Here is a 23,493-nt window from a genome sequence, read left to right as displayed (position 1 = left end):
CCCCCACCCTCCCCTCCTTCCCACCCCCCATCAACCCTCAGTTTGTTCTCAGTTTTTAAGAGTCTCTTATGCTTTGGCTCTCTCCCACTCTAACCTCTTTTTTTTTTTTTTTTCCTTCCCCTCTTCCATGGGTTTCTGTTAAGTTTCTCAGGATCCACATAAGAGTGAAAACATATGGTATCTGTCTTTCTCTGTATGGCTTATTTCACTTAGCATCACACTCTCCAGTTCCATCCACGTTGCTACAAAAGGCCATATTTCGTTCTTTCTCATTGCCATGTAGTACTCCATTGTGCATATAAACCACAATTTCTTTACCCATTCATCAGTTGATGGACATTTAGGCTCTTTCCATCATTTGGCCATTGTTGAGAGTGCTGCTATAAACATTGGGGCACAAGTGCCCCTATGCATCAGTACTCCTGCATCCCTTGGGTAAATTCCTAGCAGTGCTACTGCTGGGTCATAGGGTAGGTCTATTTTTAATTTTCTGAGGAACCTCCACACTGCTTTCCAGAGTGGCTGCACCAATTTGCATTCCCACCAACAGTGCAAGAGGGTTCCCGTTTCTCCACATCCTCGCCAGCATCTATAGTCTCCTGATTTGTTCATTTTGGCCACTCTGACTGGTGTGAGGTGATATCTGAGTGTGGTTTACAGGTGATTTTTTAATAGTATTAATCAAATTAGGCTAAATAGTTATGTATTTTATTTATAAAGATTTTTTTATTTACTTATATTTTTCTTTATATTTATTTACAAATGTAAACATGTATGCTTGCATAAATATTTGTATGTATATTTAGATAAATAATTATCTGTTTATTTATCATAAATATGAATATATTTACAAAGGTATATTTAGAGGGGCTCCTGGGTAGCTCAGTCAGTTAAGCATCTGACTTCGGCTCAGGTCATGATCTCGCGGTTTTTGAGTTCAAGCCTCGCCCCCCCACCCCGCCCAGTCGGGCTCTGTGCTGACAGATCAGAGCCTGGAGTCTGCTTCAGATTCTGTGTCTCCCTCTCTGTCTGCACCTCCCCCAGTCATGCTCTGTGTCTCACTGTCTCTCAAAAGTGAATAAACATTGAAAAAAATTACAAAAGAAAGTCTGATGTCTTCTATTTATTGTGCTTTTTGGTATTTTCCAGTTTTCCTAAAAGTAGCATAAGGTGTTTTTGTTGTTGTTGTAACCAGGGTAGAATAGTATTAAAAATTTTTTTTAAACTAAGGTGGATAAATAATAAGCTACAGCCACCATAAAGTCATTAAGATAACATCCAACTCCCCAGCCCCGCCTGTGCTGTGGTTCAGAGTCCATCCTGGGACGCAGAGGGGGATGGGGACCAGCAGCCCAGGGCTGGAGACACAGGTCCGTGAAGGGGCAGAGGAGGCGGCCCGATCCCTGGAGAGACACCTAGCCCAGGAGAACCTGAGCAACCCATGGACCTTTCCAGACCCCGATGCAGACATTGGAGGGAGCTGGTTCTCCTAGGTAAGAAAGCTGAACCCACAGGACAGGGGAGGGGTAGAGGAGAGGTGGGCAGGAGTGACACCAGGACTTTCATGAGCTCACACACCTGGGCATATCGCGCCCATAGACACTCTCTCTGTCTCTCTTTCTCTCTCACACACACACAGTGTTCATCCCCATCTGTACCCAGGAGTGATGAACTTGGACCCCCACACGCACTTGCTAGAAATGACCTCCTCTGTGTGCCAACCTGTCCTGACCCCTTTCCCCACCTCTCCAGCTGGACCTCTTCCCAACCACTCTTTCCCCCCAGGACCCTCTGAGCCCCCCTGACAGGGACAACTATCATGCCTCACTGGCCACCCTGGGTCCTGTCCTCAAACACCACCAGTGTCCTCACCTGGAGGCCTGAAGCTGGGGGTCTCAGGTGTCTTTGCCCCCTCCATGGATTCAAGGTTTAGGGTACACAGAGAGTGGATCTCCGTGTCTTAGGTGATGACAGATCCCCACCCACATGAATGCACTCCACTGAACTTAGATGCTAAGTCAAAGACGTGTGTAGACAGTCTTGGGGGACTTAATGTACCCAGATATCACCCGAGCTCATACACTGGGTTCTGCCTCATGATAAGGGATGCTGCGATGTGGCGGTGGCTGAGACAGCCCCCCTGGAGCCCAGAGTCCAGTGTGAGATGTAGATCTATCTCCAGATTCTGATGACCCAGAGTGATGGGGACAGGGATGAGGGGATCCAGGAGGCTGGGGGAGCCCCAAGGGGCTGCCTGACCCAGACTGACAAGGGGGGGACATCAAAGCTGAGAACAGAGGGATGAGTAGAAGTGAGTAGAGAGACAAGGGGGGGGGGCGGACATGAAGAGGAGGGAGCAGGGATCAGTGTGCCAGAAATGGGGAACAGCAGGTGTGAAAGCCTGAAGTCAGGAAAGAATGTGGTGTATCAAGAAAGCTCTCTATGTCTGGGGCACACAGTGTAGATACTGCGTCTTCTGATAAATGAATGCATGCATGAAGGAATGACTGACTGAATAAGGGGGCTCATGGGGGAAGTGGGGTAGGGTGGGTGTGATCCGAAAAGAAGCTAGAAGAATCATACAGACCAGGTCTCTCAAAGAGTGTCTCATAAACCATGCTGAGTGTGAAATTTATCTATAGAGTGCTGGGGAGTCATGGAAGGTACCTGAGCATGGAGAGAGCAGGGTCACATCTGAGACTTTATAAAGATCCACGTAATTGTCATTTGAGGATGGGTTGGAGACTGAGTATCCAAGGAGGAAGCCAGGCTGGAAGAGGGTGAGGAAGAAAGGGGCTGAGGGGATGGGAAAGAGGAGACAGGCTGGGGAGTTAGAAACCCTTGGTGTGCTCACCAGCGTCCCTGGTGATCATTGCCTGGACAGTGTAAATCAATCTTCTCTCTCTCTTTCTCTCTCTCATTCTCTCTCTCTCTCTCTCTCTCTCATTCTCTCTCTCTCATTCTCTCTCTCTCCTCTCCCTGTCTTTCTCTCTCTCTCTTCTTTCTTTCTCTCTCTTTCTCTCTCTTTTGCTCTCTCTTTCTCTCTCTTCTCTCTCTATTTCTCTCTTTCTCTCTCTTTCCCTCTCTCTCTCTCCTCTCTCTCTCTTCTCTCTCTTTTGCTCTCTCTTTCTCTCTCTTCCTTTCTCTTTTGCTCTCTCTTTCTCTCTTCTGTCTCTCTCTTCTCTCTCTCCTCTCTCTCTCTTTCTCTCATTCTCTCTCTCATTCTCTCTCTCTCTCCTCTCCCTGTCTTTCTCTCTCTTTCTCTTCTTTCTCTCTCTCTTTCTCTCTCTCTCTTTCTCTCTCTTTCTTCTCTCTCTCTTCTCTCTCTCTCCTCTCTCTCTTCTCTCTCTCTCTTTCTCTCTCTCTCTTTCTCTCTCTCTCTTTCTCTCTCTTTCTTCTCTCTCTCTTCTCTCTCTCTCTCTTTCTCTCTCTCTCATGTATGTGTGTTTTGTTTGTCTTCTTCAGCCAGTCTACTGGCCTGTGGGATCCGCCAAGCCTACAGCCAAATCTCCATAGACCCAGAATCACTCTTAGGAATCAAGGGATTTCGGACCATCCTGGTCCTCCAGAATGTCCCCCAGGATGTTCAAGAATACAGCTGGCACCGAGGCACAAATGACACTGCAGAAAATATGATTGTCAGCTACACACCTCCCTCCGAAACCTGGCAGTCTGGGCCCATGTTCAGTGGACGGGAGAATGTGACCAGGACAGGTAGCCTGGTGATCAGGAGGTCTGCATTAAATGACACAGGGAATTATACCGCGAGGGTGGACTTTGGCAACAGGACCGAGAAAGCAACAGGCTGCCTCAGTATTCAAGGTGAGTTGGCAGGTGGTGAGGTTCCTTGAAGGTCATAGTGTCCAAGTGTCTCCACCCCTAGGTGACACTGGAAGGCTTGGCAGATGGTAGCCTAGCTTCTCCTGCAGAGATGGGTCACTCATTCCCGTCAAGGGTCCTGTTTCACGGTCAGGGTGTCAGTTATCTACTGCTGTGTAATAAACAGCAGCTTCAAACAGCATCCATTCATTATCATGCTCTCCTGTGGGTCAGAAGTCCAGGCGAGCGCTGTGCTCTGAGACGCACAAGGTGTTGACCCGGGGCTGTGTTCTCATGTATGGCTCTGTCCACTGGCATTTCGCATCATGGCTGTTTGCTTCTTCAGGGTCAGCCGAATTCTCTCCCCATGGTCTGCTAACCAGGAGTCTTAAATAACAAAAGGTAATGTTCAGACTGACAGCCCATCACTTTTGCTTTATTACCTAGGTTAGAAGAAAGTCACGGGTTTCAGCCAAATCTGAAGAAAGGGGATTATACAGGCTGGAGATCATGGGGCCATCTTGGAATTCTGTCTCCCACAGACAGTTCCTGGGGGCACCACAGGGCTGGAGGGGAGAGTGTGGATTTGAAGACAGGAAGTCCTGTGTTTATCTCTGACTGTGTATATGTTGCATGGCCCTGAGCCTTTGTCTTCCCTCTGTGGTGTCCTCAGTTTCCTCATCTGTAGAATGGGGCTAGTATCCACCATTGTCTGTTGTAAAATTAAATGGAATATTTGTCAAGTGAATGGGACTCAGATAATGGGAAAAGTTATCATGGAGAGTCCAAATGCTAGCTGTCACTCTGAATTCTACCCATGGCTCCTCAGATGGGGGTGTTCTGGTTTTAGGGTCAGAGTTCAGAAACAACCATTAGGTCACATGCCCATGCCAAGAACTCACCATTATTGCAATGGATGCCACAGGGATGGCACAGTGCATAGGACAGTGGGCTCAGGCTAGTGCCCACACATCAACCACTCATGCCTACACCTTACTTCTCTGTCCCTCTCAGTTCCAGGGCTGCTCTCCTGCCAAGACCCCAGTTCCCACCTTACAACTTATGGCTTCTCCCCAAACCTAAAATTCCCCTTGGAGAGAAGCAGAGCTTGGGGGGGCAGACCCCACCCTTAATGTCTCCTTTCTGCTTCCCCCAGAGTTGGAAAATAAGCCGGGCATCTGGGCTAACGCCAGCTCTGTGGTAGAATATATGGATCCTGTGGCCGCCATTTGCTATACCAATGCCACCAATGTCAACTGGTATGTGGAGTACACACAGGTATCCAGCAATGACCGGATGACAATCTCCCCGGACCTCAAGACCCTCATCATCCACAGGGTCAGCCGCTATGACAAAACACTTCAGTGTGAAACAGAAAGCATTCCAGAGTTTCCTCGGAGAAGTGAACCTCTCTCTCTCTCCGTGGACTGTGAGTGGTCTGGGGTCACAGGAGTGATGCCAGGGGTAGACCCAGGGCCTCCCAGAGATGTAGCAATGAAACAGAACTGAAAAGCGGGAGCACCATAAGCCAGCCTGTAGCCAGCTGGATCTGGGTTTGAATCTCAGCTTTTTGGACTCAGAATCACCCTCACTGCACAGAAGGACCTGCTATTCAAGATGGGAACCCAATCCCCACTCCCCAGATTAGAAATAGTATGACTTTGTTCAGATCTGGCTTTTGTAAAGAGGGGCCTGATTACAACTAATAGTTTCTTTTTCGTTTTATTTATTTTTGAGACAGAGAGACAGAGCACGAGTGAGGAGGGGCAGTGAGAGAGGGAGACACAGAATCCAAAGCAGGCTCCAGGCTCTAAGCTGTCAGCACAGAGCCCAATGCAGGGCTCAAACTCACAAGCTGTGAGATCATGACCTGAGCCGAAGTCGGATGCCCAACAGGCTGAGCCACCCAGGTGCCCCACAACTAATAGTTTCTTGAAAATGACATTCAATGGGGTGCCTGGGTGGTTCAGTTAGTTGAGTATCTGACTTCGGCTCGGTCATCATCTCGCAGTTCATGAGTTCAAGCCCAGCATCGGGCTCTGTGCTGACAGCTCAGAGCCTGGACCCTGCTTCTGATTCTGTGTCTCTCTCTCTCTCTGTCCCTCCCCTGCTCACGCTGTCTTTCTCTGTCTCTCAAAAATAAATAAATGTTAAAAACATTCAGTTTATTAAATTTTCAGATCCCAGGTTCCCTTGAGCCTTTTACATCCAATGATCTTTTTATTCCGGTTTTCTAAATTTAGCAAAATTGCCTTCACTTTTCCTTTTACTCACATTGAACTGCTCTCTTAAACAGTTTGATTTTAAAACTCAATGACACATTTCATACATTCTCTTTTCTGCATGACCCTCTTTGGTCGTCCACCAGGGCAAGTACGCAGCCCAGCCAGACCTCCCCAAAATCTCAAACAGGTCTGGTAAAACCTAAGACATTGACTTATAAATACAATGAGCCTTGGGTCTTACAATGAGCCTGGGACCTTTCACCTTGACCAAACTTTCACATCTCTCAACTGTGAAAAAGCACAAATCTTGAACAGTTTTCACATCTAACTCCGGAACCACGTGGAGTCTGTCAGATTTCCTAACAAGCATGCTGTGGCAATCATGTGAAGAAAGTGGTCACAGAACAGATAGCTTCTGACCTCTGTACATGGCTTACTGGTCAGAGGCTTGCAACCAAGAGCCAGGACCCTTGGCCTGTAGCTGCTCGGGGAGATTCCTCCCGGGCCATAGGGGGAATTGGCTTTGTCCCTTCGTGGGTCAGTAGGGGACTACGGAATCCCTAGTCCTCTCTTTTCATCTGTAAAATTGATCACAAGGGTTGTTATGGGAATGAAGCCAATGTGTCAGCCTGTAAAAGAGTCTGGCTTGCAGGGGAGGGGGCCTGTTGTACGGTTTCTAGTCTATCCCTGTTTTACTATGATGTGAAGGGCAATCACAGGGCTGGCTCATAGTAGGTGCAGGTAACGGAAAACATTATAATTATAGTTGTTTTTGGCACAGCCACCTTGCATGTGTTGGCTCTAGGGGATGTTTGGGGTGCAGAGTGGGGGCACCTGCTGGTCGGCGGGGGAGGGGGGGCTGCATGCGGGTTGAGGGAAAGAGACAGGATCCCGAGGGGTCAGAAACACGGTTCTGAGACTTTTGCCTTGTCTCTGCAGATGGGCCAGACAACGTGCAGCTGAGAACCAGTCACAGCATCTTAAATGGCATCTTGTCTGCTGAGATCGGCTCCCAAGTACACATGGAGTGTAAAGCCACTTCCCGACCCAGTCCCAAGTACCACTGGACCCACAACGGCTCCCTCCTGAGCCTCTCAGGGGCAAAAATCATCCTCCCAAGTCTGGCCTGGGAGCAGATGGGCAGATACAGATGCATCGTGGAGAACCCCATGACTCAGCTGGCCATGTACAGGGAATTTCAGATCCAGGTGCATAGATCGGGTGAGTACAGCAGCCCCCCTCTGGGGCTCATGCCCCACAAATAACTCCCACGTCCATGCTTTTGCCTCCGTAGTGCCCGTCATCAGAAATGCCGTCTCCACCTTACAATGCCATGCCCACGACGGTTGGGTAAAACCCCCATCCTCTGAGTTCTAAGTCTGAAGCTACCCCCTGTCTGAAGCCCTCAGGGACCTCAGATCAGAGCAAGGGTGAGCTCCAGGGAGATATGGCCAGCCAACATTTACTGAGCACCCTACTAGCTATGTGACCCTCACAGTCTCCCTTCAGAGCAAGTGACTGTTTTTAACACCACCTCCATTGTACAGGTGAGAAAACTGAGCTATGGGAAGTTTAAGTGCTTTATTCAAGGTTCCAGCTCCAATCAGCAGAGGAGGCAGAGTTCAAATTCTGGCAGTCTGACCTTACAGCCTGTGCCCTGTTTTGTTGGACTGCCTTGAAAGGAGGCGGGGTGGGGGAGCGGTGGTGGTGTAAGCGAAACAGAGATCTGTTGTGGACGCGGTGTCTGGAACTTGGCTTGGGAATCAATCTGTAAATGGGAAGAGCACCTCTCTGAGCCTCAGCGTCCCCATCTGTAGTGTCAAGATAATAAAGGTCCCTGTATGACAGGGCTTCTGGCAGAATTCTGGCAGAACTAAATCAGACAGTGCACGAGCAGCAATCAGTCTGGCTCATCCCAGAGAGCGAGCCACAAGCACAACTCAATGTGAGCTGGAGATATTTATTCTGGTCTCTCCACACTATTTACTAATCACCTGCTATGCACCAGACATGACTGACAAACGTGCACAATTATGCACTGATTCATAGCTTTCTACTCCGCTGGACCGTGAGCTTTAGGAGGACAGAGCCTGGGAGAACTCTTTGCTCACCATTTGCCTCCATTGCTTAACATGGTGCCTGGCACGTAGTTGGTGTTCAGTGACTATCTGTGCAATGAGTTAATGACCCTGTGTAACCAGCACCTCTGACCCTGTCACTCTCTACCACCTTGAGCGGGTTTATTCTTTTCCACAGCACTTCCTGGCACCTGCGATGATATTAGACATCTCTTTGCTTAATTGTCAACTGTCCACTTGCCAGCTGGAATGTTAGCCCCATGAGGGCAGGAAGGGTTTTTGTTGTTGTTGTTGTGCACTGGTGAATCCCTAGCACCTAGAACAGTGCCTTGTACACAACAAATGTTGATAAATTTCTGAAGAATGAATGTGTGAGTGAGCAAGGTGTTGAGTGATGGTGTTCCTAACCCCCATGTATCCTCTTCTCCAGACCACAGTCATGTTGTGAACAGAGGCTTCTACGTCTCAGGAGCCAAAGTGGTGTGGCTCATCGTGATAACAGTCCTTAGCAGCGTCTGTCTCTGCGGAATCCTGATCTATATGTTGATCAGCCATCTCTCCACCAGGTGCCTGTTGCCCTGGGTCAAGGGTGGGGTGCTGGCTGGGGGCTGGGTCTCAAGAGCACTGCCCTAAGAGTGAGAGGCAGAGCCAGAAGGGAGAAGGGACAGGCCAGGAACTGGTTGTCAAAAATCATCTGGGGCAGACAGAGAGGTCGAGGACCAGAAGCCAGTAGCAAAGAGGGAGAGCGTAGAGGTGGTCATGCCTCCAAAGACCAATGGGGTTTCACCCAATGACTTCAGCCCATTTCCTTTGTGTTTACGATGTCGATATGGAGGCCCACCTAGAGGGGCAGCTGTGAGAACGAGCGGGGTGGGTGCCGAGCATCCAGCATGAGCCTGGTACATGGTAGTCACTAGTTAGCAAGTGAAGCTGGGGAAACAGTCAACTATGCAGAGGAGGAGACTGGGCAGAGGGAAGGTTCTGATCTGGGTTCAAATCCCAGCTCTGCCTCTAGCCTGCTGGGTGGCCATGAGTAGATCACATTCCCCTCAGGTCCTCTTAGCCCACCTGGAGCATGTGAAGGGGAACGCCTGCCCTGAAGGGTAATGCGGGGGCTAGAACTTACCTGGGAGGATGAAGCAGTCAGCAGCATTCTCAGTATAGAGTAGACCAGAATTTGTCAACCTCAGCACTATCAATATTTGGAGCCAGATAATTATTTCAGGTGGGGATGGGGTATATGGCTATCCTGCACACTGTACCATGTTGAGCAACATCGCTGGCCTCTACCCACTTGGTATCTGTAGCAATTACCTCCACCACTCTAAGTGTAGACAACCAAAAATGACTCTAGGCATTAGAAAGGTCCCAAGGAGGTGCCTGGGTGGCTCAGTCGGTTGGGTGACCGACTTCGGCTCAGGTCATGATCTCGCGGTCCGTGAGTTCGAGCCCCGCATCGGGCTCTGTGCTGACAGCTCAGAGCCTGGAGCCTGTTTCAGATTCTGTGTCTCCCTCTCTCTCTGACCTTCCCCCATTCATGCTCTGTCTCTCTCTGTCTCTGAAATGAATAAACATTAAAAAAAATTTTTTAAATAAAAAAAAAAGAGAGAAAAGAAAAACCTTTAAAAAAGAAAAGAAAAGGTCTCAAGGAGAGCAAAATTATCTTGATTGAGAACCACTGAGGCATGATGGAGATGATGGTGATGTTAATGCCGTGGTGACAATGGGTTTGATGGTAATGATGGTGGCAGTGGTGGCCGTGACCACAGTGAAGATGACTGTGGTGGTATCGACCGAGGTGATGATGACGATTTTAGAAGACACATTCTTTTTTCAAATCATTTACTTTTTCGATATGGAACCTCTCTGCGATCATTACGTGGTCTCTGTATCACGAAGCTTGCAGTTATCGACCATCAGTGTGACAGCCCATTTGTGCTTTAGTTTGCCGTGTGTAAAATGGGTGTAATACTGACATTGACCCCATAGGGATATCTGTGCTCACGCTTTTTTTTTTTTTTTTAATATTTTTTTAACGTTTATTTATTTTTGAGACAGAGAGAGACAGAGAGCATCAACGGGGGAGGGTCAGAGAGAGGGAGACACAGAATCCGAAACAGGCTCCAGGCTCTGAGCGGTCAGCACAGAGCCCGACGCAGGGCTCGAACTCACGGACCGCGAGATCATGACCTGAGCCGAAGTCGGACGCTTAACCGACGGAGCCACCCAGGCGCCCCTGTGCTCAGGCTTTTTGATTTTAGCCATTCTAGCCGATGTGATAGGGCATCTAATTGTGATGAATTTTCGTCTCCCTGATGTGCAGTAGGGTTGACCAGCTTTCCTGTACTTGCTGGCCATTTGGATCTCTTGTGAAATATATGGTTGTGTCTTTTCCCCCATTTTAACAGTTAGGTTATTGTGTTATTAACTGGTAATAATTCTTTATATATGCTAGGTTCAAGCCCCTTTTCAGAGATATATATATATATATTTTTTTCTCCCAGTTTATGGCTTGTCTTTTCATTTTCTTAATCATGCCTTTTGATGAACAGAAGTGTTTAATAATATATATATTATATTTCTGTCGGACAGCATTGCTGCAGAAGAAAATCTAGGAGAATATTTATGCATATGCATAGATTTCTTATAGGACATTCAAAATAGTAAGCATTATGTATATATTTACATATATATATGCTTACTATTATGTATATATATTACTTACTTACTATTACTACTTACTATTACTTACTATTATGTATATATATTACTTACTTACTATTACTACTTACTATTACTTACTATTATGTATATATATTACTTACTTACTATTACTATTAGCATATATAATGCTTACTATTTTATATATATATATATATATATATATATATACACACACACACATAATGCTTACTATTATGTATATATATTACTTACTATTACTTACTACTTACTATTACTTACTATTATATATATATATTTATATATATTACTTACTTACTATTAGCATATATATAATGCTTACTATTATACACACACACACACACACACACACACACATAATGCTTACTATTTTGGATGCCCTATAAGAAATCTATGCACATGCATAAATATACTCCTAAATTTTCTTCTGGAGCAGTGCTGTCCAATAGAAATATAATGCAAAGCAAACACGTAATTTCAAAATTCTAGTAGCTATAATAAAAAAAACTAAAAAGAAACTGCCATGAAAAAATGCTCAACATCACTCATCATCAGAGAAATACAAATGAAATTACTTTTAATAATAGTCTGAAAGAACCAGTATATCCAAAGTATTATCATTCCAACAGGTAATCAATATGAAAAATTGTTAATGGGATCTTTTATCTTTTTTTTTTTTTTTGCATACTAAGTGTAGCACCTCTTCAGGGCCATGTGCGGCTAGTGGTTACCATATTGGGCAGCACAATAATAAAATATTTATAGTTTTCACTTTTACTTTTAGGTTTACGATTCATTTCAGACTAATTTTTTGCATGTGATGTGAAAAAGGGGTCAAGTTTCATTGTTTCTAAACCTTGACCTACTTGTTCTCCCACTACTTGTTGAAAAGTCCCTCCTCTCCCAACTGAACTGACTTGGTGCTGTTCAACTGACCATATACACACACTCTGTTTACGGACTTGATTTCGTTCTACACCACAGTGTCTTGATTACTCTAGCTTTATAGTAAAGTCTGATTTCTCCAACCGTGTTCTTCCTTCACTAGATTGTTTTGCTATTCTAGGTCCCTTGCATTTCTATATAAATTTCTCACCATGAGCTTACAGGTAGGCTTCTCATCCCTATTTCACAGAGTAGGAAACTGAGGCACAGAAAGGCAGGGATTGGTCTGTCGCTTACTTGGTAAAGACACAACATATGACTTTGCACTTGAAATACTCTGTTTACAAAGCTTGTGTTCTTTCTGTCGTACTCACAGCTCATCACCTGGAAGGCTTCTAAGTCTACAGGAATTGGCCCCTGACTTTTTCTTTGCCCTTCAGGGGCCAAGATCTCTCAAGCCAGGGCGGGGTCTCAGCAGTCTCTCATTTGTGAGTCCTGATCTCTGAGTACTCAATACTAGGGGCCACCTGTTCCTGTGGGCAGCAAGTCTCTGTCTGGTGAAAGTTGAGTGTTGCGTAATGGAGCTCTTCTTCCTCCCGTAAGGAGGGGGTGGCGGCATCTGGGGGAAGGCTGCCTGCCCAGGCTTCAATCAGGAGACCCTGCGTGAAGGAAGAGAAAAGGGAGTCAGAACCAAACAGTGGGGGATAGAGTGAGGCAGAGAATACCCAGGAGAGAAGTCCATAAATTCCTTCATCCATTCATCTCACATACATTTTTGTGGAATTCCCTCCATTCATACTTTCCTCAAATATTTAATACATAGCACTTTATTTGATGCTTGTGAATCTCATTAATTTGCCACAACAACCCCATAAGGAAGATATTATTATTGTCCTCATTTTATCGATACGAAAACTGAGGGTGAACCAAGAAAACAGCGTGCTCAAAGTCCCCGGTGAAACCAGGATCCAGCCCAAGTCCTTTCTGACCCCAAAGCCTGGTGTCCTACTGAGGCCCCCTGTGTAAGAGGCCCTGAGCTGGGTGCTGCATATACTGTAATGAGTACAAGAGATGTAGGCACTGACCTCTTGCAGCTGACTCTTTAATCGAGGGAGGAGGCAAGAAGCAAGTTAAACAAGTAAGTATCTAATGGTGAATTATGATATAATGGACAGGAACTGGGTAAGAGAGAGAGAGAATTACAAAGCCTCAATTTGAGCGCAGCACCTGTCCTTAGGGAGCTCACAGTTTCGTGGACAGACAATCAGTCAAAGAAATTATGTCCCTACGACACAGGCAGAAAAATAACCCCCCAAAGATGCCCACACCCTAATCCCCTAGGACCTATGAATGTGTTACCTTACATGGAAAAAGGGATTTTAAGGATGAAGTTAGATTAGGGATATTGAGATGGGGAGTTTGCCCTGGATTATTGGGGTGTAACCAATGTAATCACAGGGGTCTTTATCTTTACAATTAAAAGGAGGCAGAGAGGGACTTGAAGATGTTATACTCATGGCCTTGAAGACAGAGACCTGGGTCACGAACGAAGGGATACAGATGCTCCTGGAAAAAGCAAGAAAATGCCTTTCTCCCCTGGAGCCTCCAGAAGGAACTCGGTCCTGCCTGCCAACGCCTTGGTTTTAACCCAGTGAAAACTTGTGGACTTGGATTTGTGACCTCTGGAACTGTAAGATGATAAATGTATGCTGTTGGAAGCCACTAAATGTGTGCTGGTTCATGACAGCAGCATGCTGTCCCCGCCCTTGATGCTCTGCTGCTCCCCGCCCTTGATGAGAGAACACTTCAACGGAACGATTCCTGTTTTTGTTGATTGTTCAGAGTAAGAGTTACACACACACACACACACACACACACACAACCACTTCCTGACACCATTGTTACCAAGGCCTCTGCTTCGTGAAAGCCACATGGGCCCCTTTCAGTCCCCGCCTTTCTGGACTTTGCAACAACAGAAAGGTCATCCAACTGCTTGTCTTCCCTAAACAAAAGCGCTTCTTTTCTGGACTGCAAGGTGTCCATCAGCAGTCTCTTTGCTGCTTGCTTTGCATTTCCCTGACCACTAAGTATTAGAGGGACCCCGGATACCTCCAGCCCATTCTCTCCCTTGAACCGTAGACTTTGATCCAGTGGTGTACTTGAAATCCCCGTTCCCTTGTCCAAAACTCACACAGAACATATTCAAACGGAACTTCTCCTTTACTCCCCCAAATCTCTTCCTCCTACAACCTTCTCAAGCACGATGATTGGTGCCTCTGTTCTTCTGGCTGCCCACAGGAAACATCTAGGAGTCATCCCGGACCCCCTTCTGTCACTCATATCCCACCCTCAATCCATTAGCAAACTCCATTTAGCCTTAACCTCAGACTTCATCCGGAATGCAATCAAGCCCCACCCTCATGACATCTTGGTTCCAGCCACCATCATTTCCAGCCGGAAATGTTCCTCTAGCCTCCTTTTTAACTTCCCTGCCACATACAGTCTCTTTTGCACTTAGTGGCCAGAGGGATCTGTGAACATGAAAGCTGGATTGTGCCCTTCTTCTGCTTCAAAGTCTCCAGACGCCCACAGTGGACTATGTGTGCAGACATGATTTACAAACACCCTGACTTCTTCAAACTCATGTCCCATTTCTTGGCACTTGCCTCTCTCTGTCTAATTACACAGACTTCCTGCTGGTCCTCCATTCACTGGTCTGCCTCCCATTTCTGAGCATTTGCACCTGCTGTTTCTTCTGCCCAGCATGCTCTTTGATCACAATAGATTGCAAACTCTTGAACCTCCTTCATGTCTTTGCTTAATCATCGCTAACACAAACCACAGGCCAAACCTATGGAATGGGAGAGAATATTTGCAAATCATATATGTGATTACCCAGGATAATATCCAGGATATATAAATAACTCCTACAATTCAATAATAAAAAACCCCAAATAATTCAGTTTTTTAAATGGGTAAAAAAAAAAAAAACACACCTTGAATTAGACATTTCTCCAAAGAAGATATACAATGGCTAACAAGCCTATACAAAGACACTCACCACTGCTAATCATTAGAGAGATGCAGATCAAAAGTACAGTGAGCTATCATCTCACATCCATGAGGAGTGAGATGATGCCCACTATAACAAGCAAAAAAAAAAATGAAAAATAAAAAATAGCAAGTGTTGGCAAGGATATGGAAAAAATGAGCCCTTGTGCACTGTCGGTGGGAAAGTAAAATGATGCAGCCACTGTGGAAGACAGTATGGCAGTTTCTCAAAATTTAAAATGGAAACTCCCATGACCCAGCAATTCCACTTGTGAGTGTTTATCCCCCCAAATTGAAAGCAGGATCTCAAAAAGATATTTGCATGCCCATGTATATTGCAGCATTATTCACAAACTTAGCATCCATCTGCAGAAGAATGGATAAAGAAAATGTGCTATATACATTATTATATACAACAGGATATTATTCAGCCCTTGGAAAGAAGGACATCCTGTTACAGGCTACAACATGGATAAACCTTGAGCACATTATGCTAAGTGAAATAAGCCAGTCACAAAAATACAAAAACTGCGTGATTCCACGTCTGTGATGTATCTACGAAAGCCATCAAACCTACAGAAGCAGAAAGCAGAATGGTGGGTTTCAAGGGGCAGGAGTGTCAGGGGAAGTGGGTACTCGCTGTCCGATGGACACATACAGAGTTTGTTTTGCAAGACGAAAATGTTCTAGAAATCTGTTGCACAACTATTCACTTAAAAATGGCTAAGATGGTAAAGTTACCACAAAAAAATAAAGAACAGAAAAAACACAAGCCATCTCCCCAGCACCCCTGGTCTCTGTGCCCTTCACTTTCCCCCAAGTACACGTCTGCCTTTCACATTGTAGTCACTTATTTGTTGTTTGATTGGTTGTTTATTTGGTTTGGTTGTATCCCTCTGTCTAGACTAATACTTCACGGAGCCCCAGATGAACAATTTTTTTTTTCAGAGATGAATCCCCAGCACCTGCAACCCCTCCCCTGTCACTTGGGAGGGGCTCAATAGCATTTCCCAAATGAATTAGTAAATAAAAGATACATGGTACTCTGCTCAAAACCCTCCAAAGACTTCCAGTCTGAATACAAATGAATGAAAAGCATGACATTTACATCAGAGCATGAAGGCTGAACAGGAATGAAGAAGTGGAAATGGGAAGGAAGAGCATTTGAGGAGAGAATAACAGTCCCTGTAAACACCAGAGGCACAAATACCCTTGTTCAGAGGAGTCCAGTGTGGATGGAGTGGAAAGTAAGAGTGACTTTCTGAGCCAACTAGAGCCTAAGGCAGAAGAAAATACATGTGCATATATATATATATATATATATATATATATATATATATATAATGTTTTTGTGTTTCTAACAGTTTTTCACCCACATTAAAATAATTAAAATATTATTGCAAACTTGAAGAATGCATGTACTAAAACATTACTTTCAGTTTAAATATTTTATTTATACCCGAACCAGAATTTATGATAATTTTGCTTTCCTGGTTTTACTGGAAGCAAACGCAGAGAGGACATTTTCAAAATCAACCTCTCTGCTCCTTTCATTTTCAATTGAGAATACTGCCATGTTTGAGAATTTCTCTGGGTTCAGTTATGATCTTAGATAATTTTTTAATTTTTCTTTTGGAGAGAGAGAGTGCATGGGCAGGGGAGAGGGGCAGAGGGAGAAAGAGAGAATCCCAAGCAGGCTCCATGCCATCAGTGCAGAGTCCAACACGGGGCTCAATCTCACGAACTGTGAGATCACGACCTGAGGCACAATCGAGAGTTAGATGCTCAACCGACGGAGCCACCTAGGTGCCCCTTAAATAATTTCTAACTAACTTCAGTCTAGTGATCCTGTCATTGTTTAGATTTTTTAATATTTTACTCACCATGGATGTTTTGCCTTAATTTTGTTTTTTTAAAAATAGTACATGAAAACATTATTTATCTGGATTACGGAGATTTTGGAGCACCTCCTTAAGTTTTGCATCTGGGGCAAGGGCCTTCTTCACTTCACCCTAACCCTAGTTCTTCTGGAGAGGTAGGTGCTCGAGAGGCCAGGATATGCAGGGCTGCAGGAGTTTGGGCTCCTGAGGAGTTTGGACTTTATTCTCTAGGTCAGGGGTCCGCAAACTATGGCCCATGAATCAAATATGGCCCACTGCCTGTGTTCGTAAATAAAGTTTTATTGGAACGCAGCTGTGCTCATTCATTTGCATATGGTTTATGGCTGTTTTCACTCTGCAACAGCAGAGATGCGTGGTTACAACACACTGTAAAGTGTGCAAAGCCAAAAGTATCTATCTGGCCCTTGATAGAAAAAGTTGCCAGCCTCTGCTTTAGACAATGGGGGCAAACAGGTGTTTAAATGCAGAGTAACTGGATAATGGTGGCTTTTATTTTATTTTTTTTTAACGTTTTTATTTATTTTTGAGACAGAGAGAGACAGAGCATGAACGGGGGAGGGTCACAGAGAGAGGGAGACACAGAATCTGAAACAGGCTCCAGGCTCTGAGCGGTCAGCACAGAGCCCGACGCGGGGCTCGAACTCACGGACTGTGAGATCATGACCTGAGCCGAAGTCGGACACTCAACCGACCGAGCCACCCAGGCGCCCCGATAATGGTGGCTTTTAGATGACTGCTTGGTGTAGGACAAGGAAGGTGAGAGGCAAGGAGATGAGGAGGTCCAGGAAAAAGATTCTGAATCCTTGGCAATAATGGGGGTCAAGATAGAGAGAGGGGGCGAAGCTAGCTGTCCTTAAGAGGAAAAATGGACAAGATGTGGTGAATTTGGGGCTGTAGGAAAGACAAGGAGGAGAGACAGAAGGTGACTCCTGCATGCCTGACAGGAAAGAAAGAGGAGGGAGTGGTTGTGCTGTCCCAAAGATGGGGAATCCCCAAGGAGGAGGAGGAGGAGATAAGGAGAGGAACTTTGGCCATGCTCAGTAGAGCAATTCTAAATGCCATCCTGGGATAGGTATCCAGGCAGGATGCTTGATGGCAAGATGCCCAGGTCACTCACCTGAGACACTGACCTCGTGACAACGTTTGCACTCTCCATGCCTGTATTCTCGGTGCCCACTGAAGGCTTTGTCACTTTCTTCCTGTGGGATCTCACTCTGAAAGAAGAGACCAGAAAGCCTTTCAGTCTGGCCAGCTCAGCATGCTGTGGGCAGACTGACCCGTTCCTCCATTCTCTCTTAAGGGGCTGGAAGGGTGATGGAGGTGGGAGAGTGGTGATCCCATTCTAGAGACCCTAGTGTTGAGAATGCAGGCCTTCCTATCCTGGACAATGGGGACAGAGCTCTTTTTTTTTTTTTTAATTTTTTTCTTAATCTTTATTTATTTTTGAGAGAGAGACAGAGTGTGAGCAGGGGAGGAGCAGAGAGAGAGGGAGACACAGAATCTGAAGCAGGCTCCAGGCTCCCAGCTGTCAGCACAGAGCCCGACACGGGGCTCAAACCCACGGACCATGAGATCGTGACCTAAGCTGAAGTCGGATGCTTAACCAGCTGAGCCACCCAGGTGCCCCAAGAGTTCCATGACAGACTCACCCAGGTGCCATCGACCTCCTTCCTGCCCTTGCTTCAGATTCTTCACCCACCCAGGTCCCTCCATCCTGTGCTCGCCTGCCCTTCCCACCCAGGGCTATCCCTCCCTCCCCAGGGTCAATGCTCACAGGATGATGATGATGCAGAGAACCAGGAAGATCAGAGCCGTTGCACCTGCTCCCCCGACTGCCCCCAGCAGCCTTTCTGATAAAGGCCACGCTTTTCCTGCACACAGATTGAATTATTGGTGATTCCTCTCCAAGGACTTGGTATTTTCTCCCACTCCCTGTGGGACCCTAGATTTTTCCAGCCCCCCTGCCAGCCTCAAAACACAGGAACTTGGGGCTGGGGGAGGGGATTAGGGCCAGGTGAGTGAGGCATACAGGGGCTGGATTGCAGCCTGTCTTTATTTAAAATGCAGTTACTTTGTTCATTGAGATATTTATTTTATGTTCATGTATATTTTTTAAAAAAGACTGCGTTGCAGTCTTACTTCTATTACTGAGGTTTTTTGGCTTCTCCTTAAATTAAAAAAAACTAATGTTTATTTTTGAGGGGGGGAGGGGCAAAGAGAGAGGGAGACGCAGAGTTCGAAGTGGGCTCCAGGCTCTGAGCTGTCAGCACAGAGTCTGACACAGGGCTCAAACCCAGGGACCATGAGATTATGACCTGAGCCCAAGTCAGACACTTAACTGACTGAGCCACGCAGGCACCCTGGCTTCTTCTTAAAGTTTGGGCACATGGTGGCCTCCTCCCTGCCCCACAAATCAAGGATCTTGTGTTCTCAGACACACCTGTGCAGGCCCCAGCCCCTCTCCTCCAAGACCCACCCCTTTCCCCTGGCTTCCCCTCTCAGCCTTCACCCCACCCTACAGCTGGGGTCTGGCTGGAAGAGGACAGTGATACTGGAGGTAGCAGGGAAAATCCAGGGGAGCACAGACCAGAGCTGACATCCCCTTTAAGGGCCAGGGGGCGCGGCTGGGGAGCCCCGGGGGTGGGGGGGGGGGCAGGTGCTGTTGTTCTTCTCCAGCCACCCCCACAGATGCACTCACTCTGCAGCAAGAGGCTCAGGGAGACGTGCTGGGAGCCCACCGCGTTCTGAGCTCGGCACGTATATTCCCCTTCATCTCTCTCCTGTACCCGAGGCAGCTCCAGCACCCCCGGGTTCGGGCTACACAGGGTCAGGTGCCCCTGGGCCCAGCTTAGCCTGGCAGGGGGGTTGCTGTTGACGACACAGACCAGGCGCAAGGACTGGTTCTCCAGGACTGAAAGAGATGAGCCATTCTCCAGGGCTGTGGGTGCTGGAGAAAAAGAGACTGAGAGTCAGAGAGACAAAAAGAGAGAAAGCAGAAGGATATGAAAAGAGACCAGATGAGGGGACGGGGAACAGAGGTCAATTGAAGTGCAGGAAAAGGCACACTTTCTCCCCTTGATGGTGGGAATGTGCACTTGTCCACCCTCCATGCAGGACAACTTGGCCGCATTTCTCAACTTGGAAAGAACATAAAAGCTACATTTTGCTTTTAGGAACTTACCCCACAGACATACATACACTTTGCTGTGAAAGGTGACACAAGGTTACTTACTCATCATAGCATTTTGGTTAATACAGTAAAATGAACGCCATGATTTTCCATTAGTGGAAGACGCACGCAGAAGCAGAACCCATCCACGTGAAGGAATACTGCGCAGTCACAGAGCAGAAGGAGGACCGTCTGTGCTACTGACAGCAAAGGGCCCCTTAGATCCTTAGCAAACACACTGAGGCTCAGAGCAGCCTCTGGACACGAGACACTTTCCGGGAGGGAACTGGACATCTGAGGCCGACTTTGCTGTGCGTTATGAATACGTGTCCGTGTGAATAGATTAGCTGTTCAAAAGTACTCAGATAAACGGTTGGTAGGAAAATAAAAGGTGAGGGCGTCCGGAGGTGCATGATAAGGGGCAGTTCTGCCGGGTGAGTGTCGCCCTGTTCTTGCTCTCCTGATAACAGGGGGGAGGGCAGAAGTGGGGGAGGGAGGGGGCGAAGGGGACAGCTGCTCACAGGGCCATGGGGGCCGGGGAGGGGGAGGGCCCCTGGGGGACCCACAAGAGGGACCCGGCCCTGCCCTTGCTCCCTGCACCCTAGGAGGAGCCCCTATCCTACCTGTGCCGTTTTCTTGGAAGACAGCGACGGTCAAGTTCCACGGAGAATCTGGGACAGAAAGACATGGCAGATTGGCATCAATGGAGAGGGCTGGTGGACATTGGCCCTCAGTCCCCACGAGAGCTGCATAAATGGGAAGAGGGTGGAGATCCTCCTGACCCCCTCCCAGCCCACATGCCAGGACCCAACACCCAATGTCCCAGGCCCTGACCCCCCAGCCAACTGCCCTCAGGACCCCATCAGGGATCCGGGTGGCCCTGGCCCAGTTCTCACAGGACACGTTGAGGTGAATGGTCCTCATTGTGGTCACTCCGGTCCCAGGCAAGGTCACCTGACAGGTGAGGTCGGTGCCATGGTCTTGCAGCCGTGGGGTGAGGGTGAGCACAGAGGAGAGGTGGGTCTTGGGGCCCAGGGCAGTGAGGGCTGCTGATGTCCAGGAGAAGATGGGGGGCGTGCCCCACGCACAGGCCCAGGGCACAGAGCAGGTCAGGTTACTGGGGTGTCCAGACTCCAGGGTCCCCGAGATAAGGATGTCAGGTGTCTGGGTCAGGGCTGGGGGGAGATGGGGAGACACGGGGATCAGGAGGAGGGTCCGAGGTGCAGCCTTGAGAGAAGCCTCAAGCTTTGGTCCAGCCCCTGCCTCTGAGCCCCAACATGCATTACCCCCAGCCCCTCCCGGGTTGTCCTGGGACCCCCAACCTTCCCCTGTGGCTTCTCCCACAATCTGCTCCTTACCTGTCACACGCACGGAGAGCTGGTCACGTGTGTAAGTATATCTCACAGAAGGCCCTCTCTCCACCCTAAAGACGTATGTCCCCGAGTCCCCTCTCCGTACATCTCTGATGTCCAGGGAGCAGTCGTAGTCCTGGGGGTTTCCGAGGAGGCGGAATCGGCCCTGGGACTCCTGCCACACTTTTCCATCTGGGTTGTTTGTGGCCACTAGAACATCCTGTTGTACACCGGCCACTTTCCGGAACCAGTAGCCGAGAGCTGGGGTAGACTCAGACCAGCCTTCCCGGGGATAGAAGCATCTGCAGGACACTCGCACACACAGGCCCTCCTGCCCCTTTGCGTCCTGCACTTGCAGCCAGTAATCCCCCTGTGGCCCCCTCCCGGCCCCCCTCTGGCCCTCGGCCCCCTCTCTCCCCCAGAGCAGGGCCAACAGCAGCAGAAGCATGTCTGGGCTTGGAGGTGCCGGGTCCCCGGGGAGCCTGTTTCTCCGGGTCTGTCTCTCAGAAGCTAAGAGCTGCAAGACTGAGAGGAGGCCCCGACAGGAAGGTGACAGTGATGTCAGAACAGTGGCCCTCGTCAGAGAAGGAACCTCGCACGCAGACGCTGTCAGGGCCGGGACAGCCCTTGGGAATCAGCCATCCACCACCGCATCTCCACTGCTGGGGACCCTGGGCCTAGAGGCCAGAGAGGGTGAGAGCCTCGCCCAAATTCACACCCTGTGCAGGGCTCCAGCCCCATCTCCTGCCTTCCTGCCAATGCCCCTCCCCTTCTGGGGTCATTTTTTTGCAAAGTGAAAAAGGGTTCCTTCCTTTGGGCCAGACCACCTGAATCACAGGCTGTACATGTCTGTGGAACTCATGTGGGGACATAGGGACCTGAGAGATGGGGGAGGCCAGGGGTGGAGGTGTGAGGAGGTCAACTGTCCTCCCTCACTTGGAATCCACATGGTAGGCCTCCCCTCCCTGCTCATGAGACCACACACTAGCCCCAGGCACTGCCCTTGGAGTCACTGTCCAGCAAGGAAACAGTAGGTGTTGGTACCCAGAGCTCCCTGTGACAGGGGACACACAGGCAGAGGGAGGTGCTGTTCATAGGAAGGTTGGAGGTTGGAGGTTGTGTCCTAGGAAGACTGGGCACAGGGGACACTCAAGCAGGGGAGACAAAGATTCCAAGGACATTGAGGGGAGACTGACACAAAGGACACATGGGAAACTGAAGCTATGGCTGTACACAGGGTTGGTATGGGGGGAAGGGCAGAGGAAAAGGGACCAATTTTGAAAGGAGTAGAAACTTCCCCCTTTGTTGTGGTTGTCTGGGTGCCAGGACGATTTCTTCACCGCTGGTATCTCACCCTTTTTTCTATTGCTCCAGAGGGTGGCGGAGTCTGCCAACCTCTGGGGCTTTGCCCGTGAGGGCTCTGGTCCCAGGAGTCAGGTGTGCAGGAGACACGGAGTGAGGAAAGCCAGCTGGGTGTCATCCACTCTCCAGGTGGGGATGATTTGGTGAGAGAAGAGACGTGCACCTGAATTCACAGAAGGTTATGTTTAACTGTGTGGCTGGGGGCTTGGAGGAGGTTCTGGGAGGTTCTGGTGCCTCCTTCGACCTATGTTGGTTCTCTTGACACATTTGGGTGGGGGGAATATAAGATACAAAGAAGAGGCTCCAACAAGAACAACTCAGTGATTCATCACAAAATAGAAACAGAGCATTGCAGGCACCCTGGACCATCCCTTCGATCCCCATCCCTATTGCACACCCCACTCCTCCCAAAGGAGTCCCTGGACTCACTTTAATGCTGATTGTTCCCTTGCTTTTTTCTTCATGGTTTCATCACCCGAGCATGCTGCTTGTACTATGCAGTACTATGCTCATGTTTTTCTTAAGACTGTGTATGCACAGAGAACATTAGTCTGTTTTCTTCCATGCAACTTCATGAATCTTCCCCTCCCACGTTACCCCTGCCCTGAATCCTTACCCATAACCAGGGGCACAGTCAGCACTGGGGTCACTGAGAAGGGAAGGGGCAGGATTTCGGCATGCATAGGCACTCCTGCACCATCATAATTCCTGCAATGCTGCCACGTGTCACCCTGCAGCCCCATCCCCCTGTGCTGGACTACACACAGCAGGGTCAATTGCAGCCTCTCTATAGTCAGAAGGGTTGGGCCATGTCCAATCTGTTTCCCATGGTCCCCAGTTTGCAAAGAAAAGCAGAAGAATGAGGGGCACCTGGGTGGCTCAGTCGGTTAAGTGTCCAACTTCGGCTCAGGTCATGATCTCGCGTTTTGTGAGTTCGAGCCCCGCGTA

The 23,493-nt window shown here is 48.1% G+C and overlaps 2 protein-coding genes across 4 annotated transcripts; one reads left to right on the top strand and one right to left on the bottom strand.

Annotated features, from left to right (window-relative positions):
• The first annotated feature begins 1,326 nt into the window (after positions 1–1,326).
• CEACAM18 (CEA cell adhesion molecule 18) lies at positions 1,327–14,595 on the top strand. 2 transcript variants are annotated; one of them, XM_019425489.2, is made up of 6 exons: positions 1,327–1,493; positions 3,466–3,822; positions 4,976–5,248; positions 6,984–7,265; positions 8,553–8,688; positions 13,194–14,595. In XM_019425489.2, exons 1-6 carry the CDS (start codon positions 1,442–1,444, stop codon positions 13,210–13,212), a joined length of 1,119 nt encoding a protein of 372 aa, XP_019281034.2. In that variant the 5' UTR covers positions 1,327–1,441; the 3' UTR covers positions 13,213–14,595. The 2 variants fall into 2 exon arrangements, with proteins under 2 accessions (XP_019281034.2, XP_053761656.1); XM_053905681.1 differs by lacking the exon at positions 3,466–3,822.
• LOC109252974 (sialic acid-binding Ig-like lectin 8) lies at positions 11,164–22,007 on the bottom strand. Of its 2 annotated transcripts, none has more exons than XM_019425488.2 (7): positions 21,190–22,006; positions 20,728–21,006; positions 20,455–20,502; positions 19,361–19,609; positions 18,437–18,533; positions 17,780–17,876; positions 11,164–12,369 (listed from the first exon to the last, which is right to left on the bottom strand). In XM_019425488.2, exons 1-7 carry the CDS (start codon positions 21,629–21,631, stop codon positions 12,193–12,195), a joined length of 1,389 nt encoding a protein of 462 aa, XP_019281033.2. In that variant the 5' UTR covers positions 21,632–22,006; the 3' UTR covers positions 11,164–12,192. The 2 variants fall into 2 exon arrangements, with proteins under 2 accessions (XP_019281033.2, XP_053761654.1); XM_053905679.1 differs by having other exon boundaries at positions 12,252–12,369; positions 17,793–17,876; positions 21,190–22,007.
• Between the last annotated feature and the right edge of the window lie 1,486 nt (positions 22,008–23,493).

This window comes from Panthera pardus, unplaced genomic scaffold (assembly GCF_024362965.1).
Source record: "Panthera pardus isolate Hobbes unplaced genomic scaffold, ASM2436296v1 HiC_scaffold_18, whole genome shotgun sequence".
In the NCBI taxonomy this organism is placed as follows: Eukaryota; Metazoa; Chordata; class Mammalia; order Carnivora; family Felidae; genus Panthera; species Panthera pardus.
The sequence above is the reverse complement of the archived record's forward strand: the minus strand, read 5'-3'. Positions and strand labels throughout refer to the sequence as shown.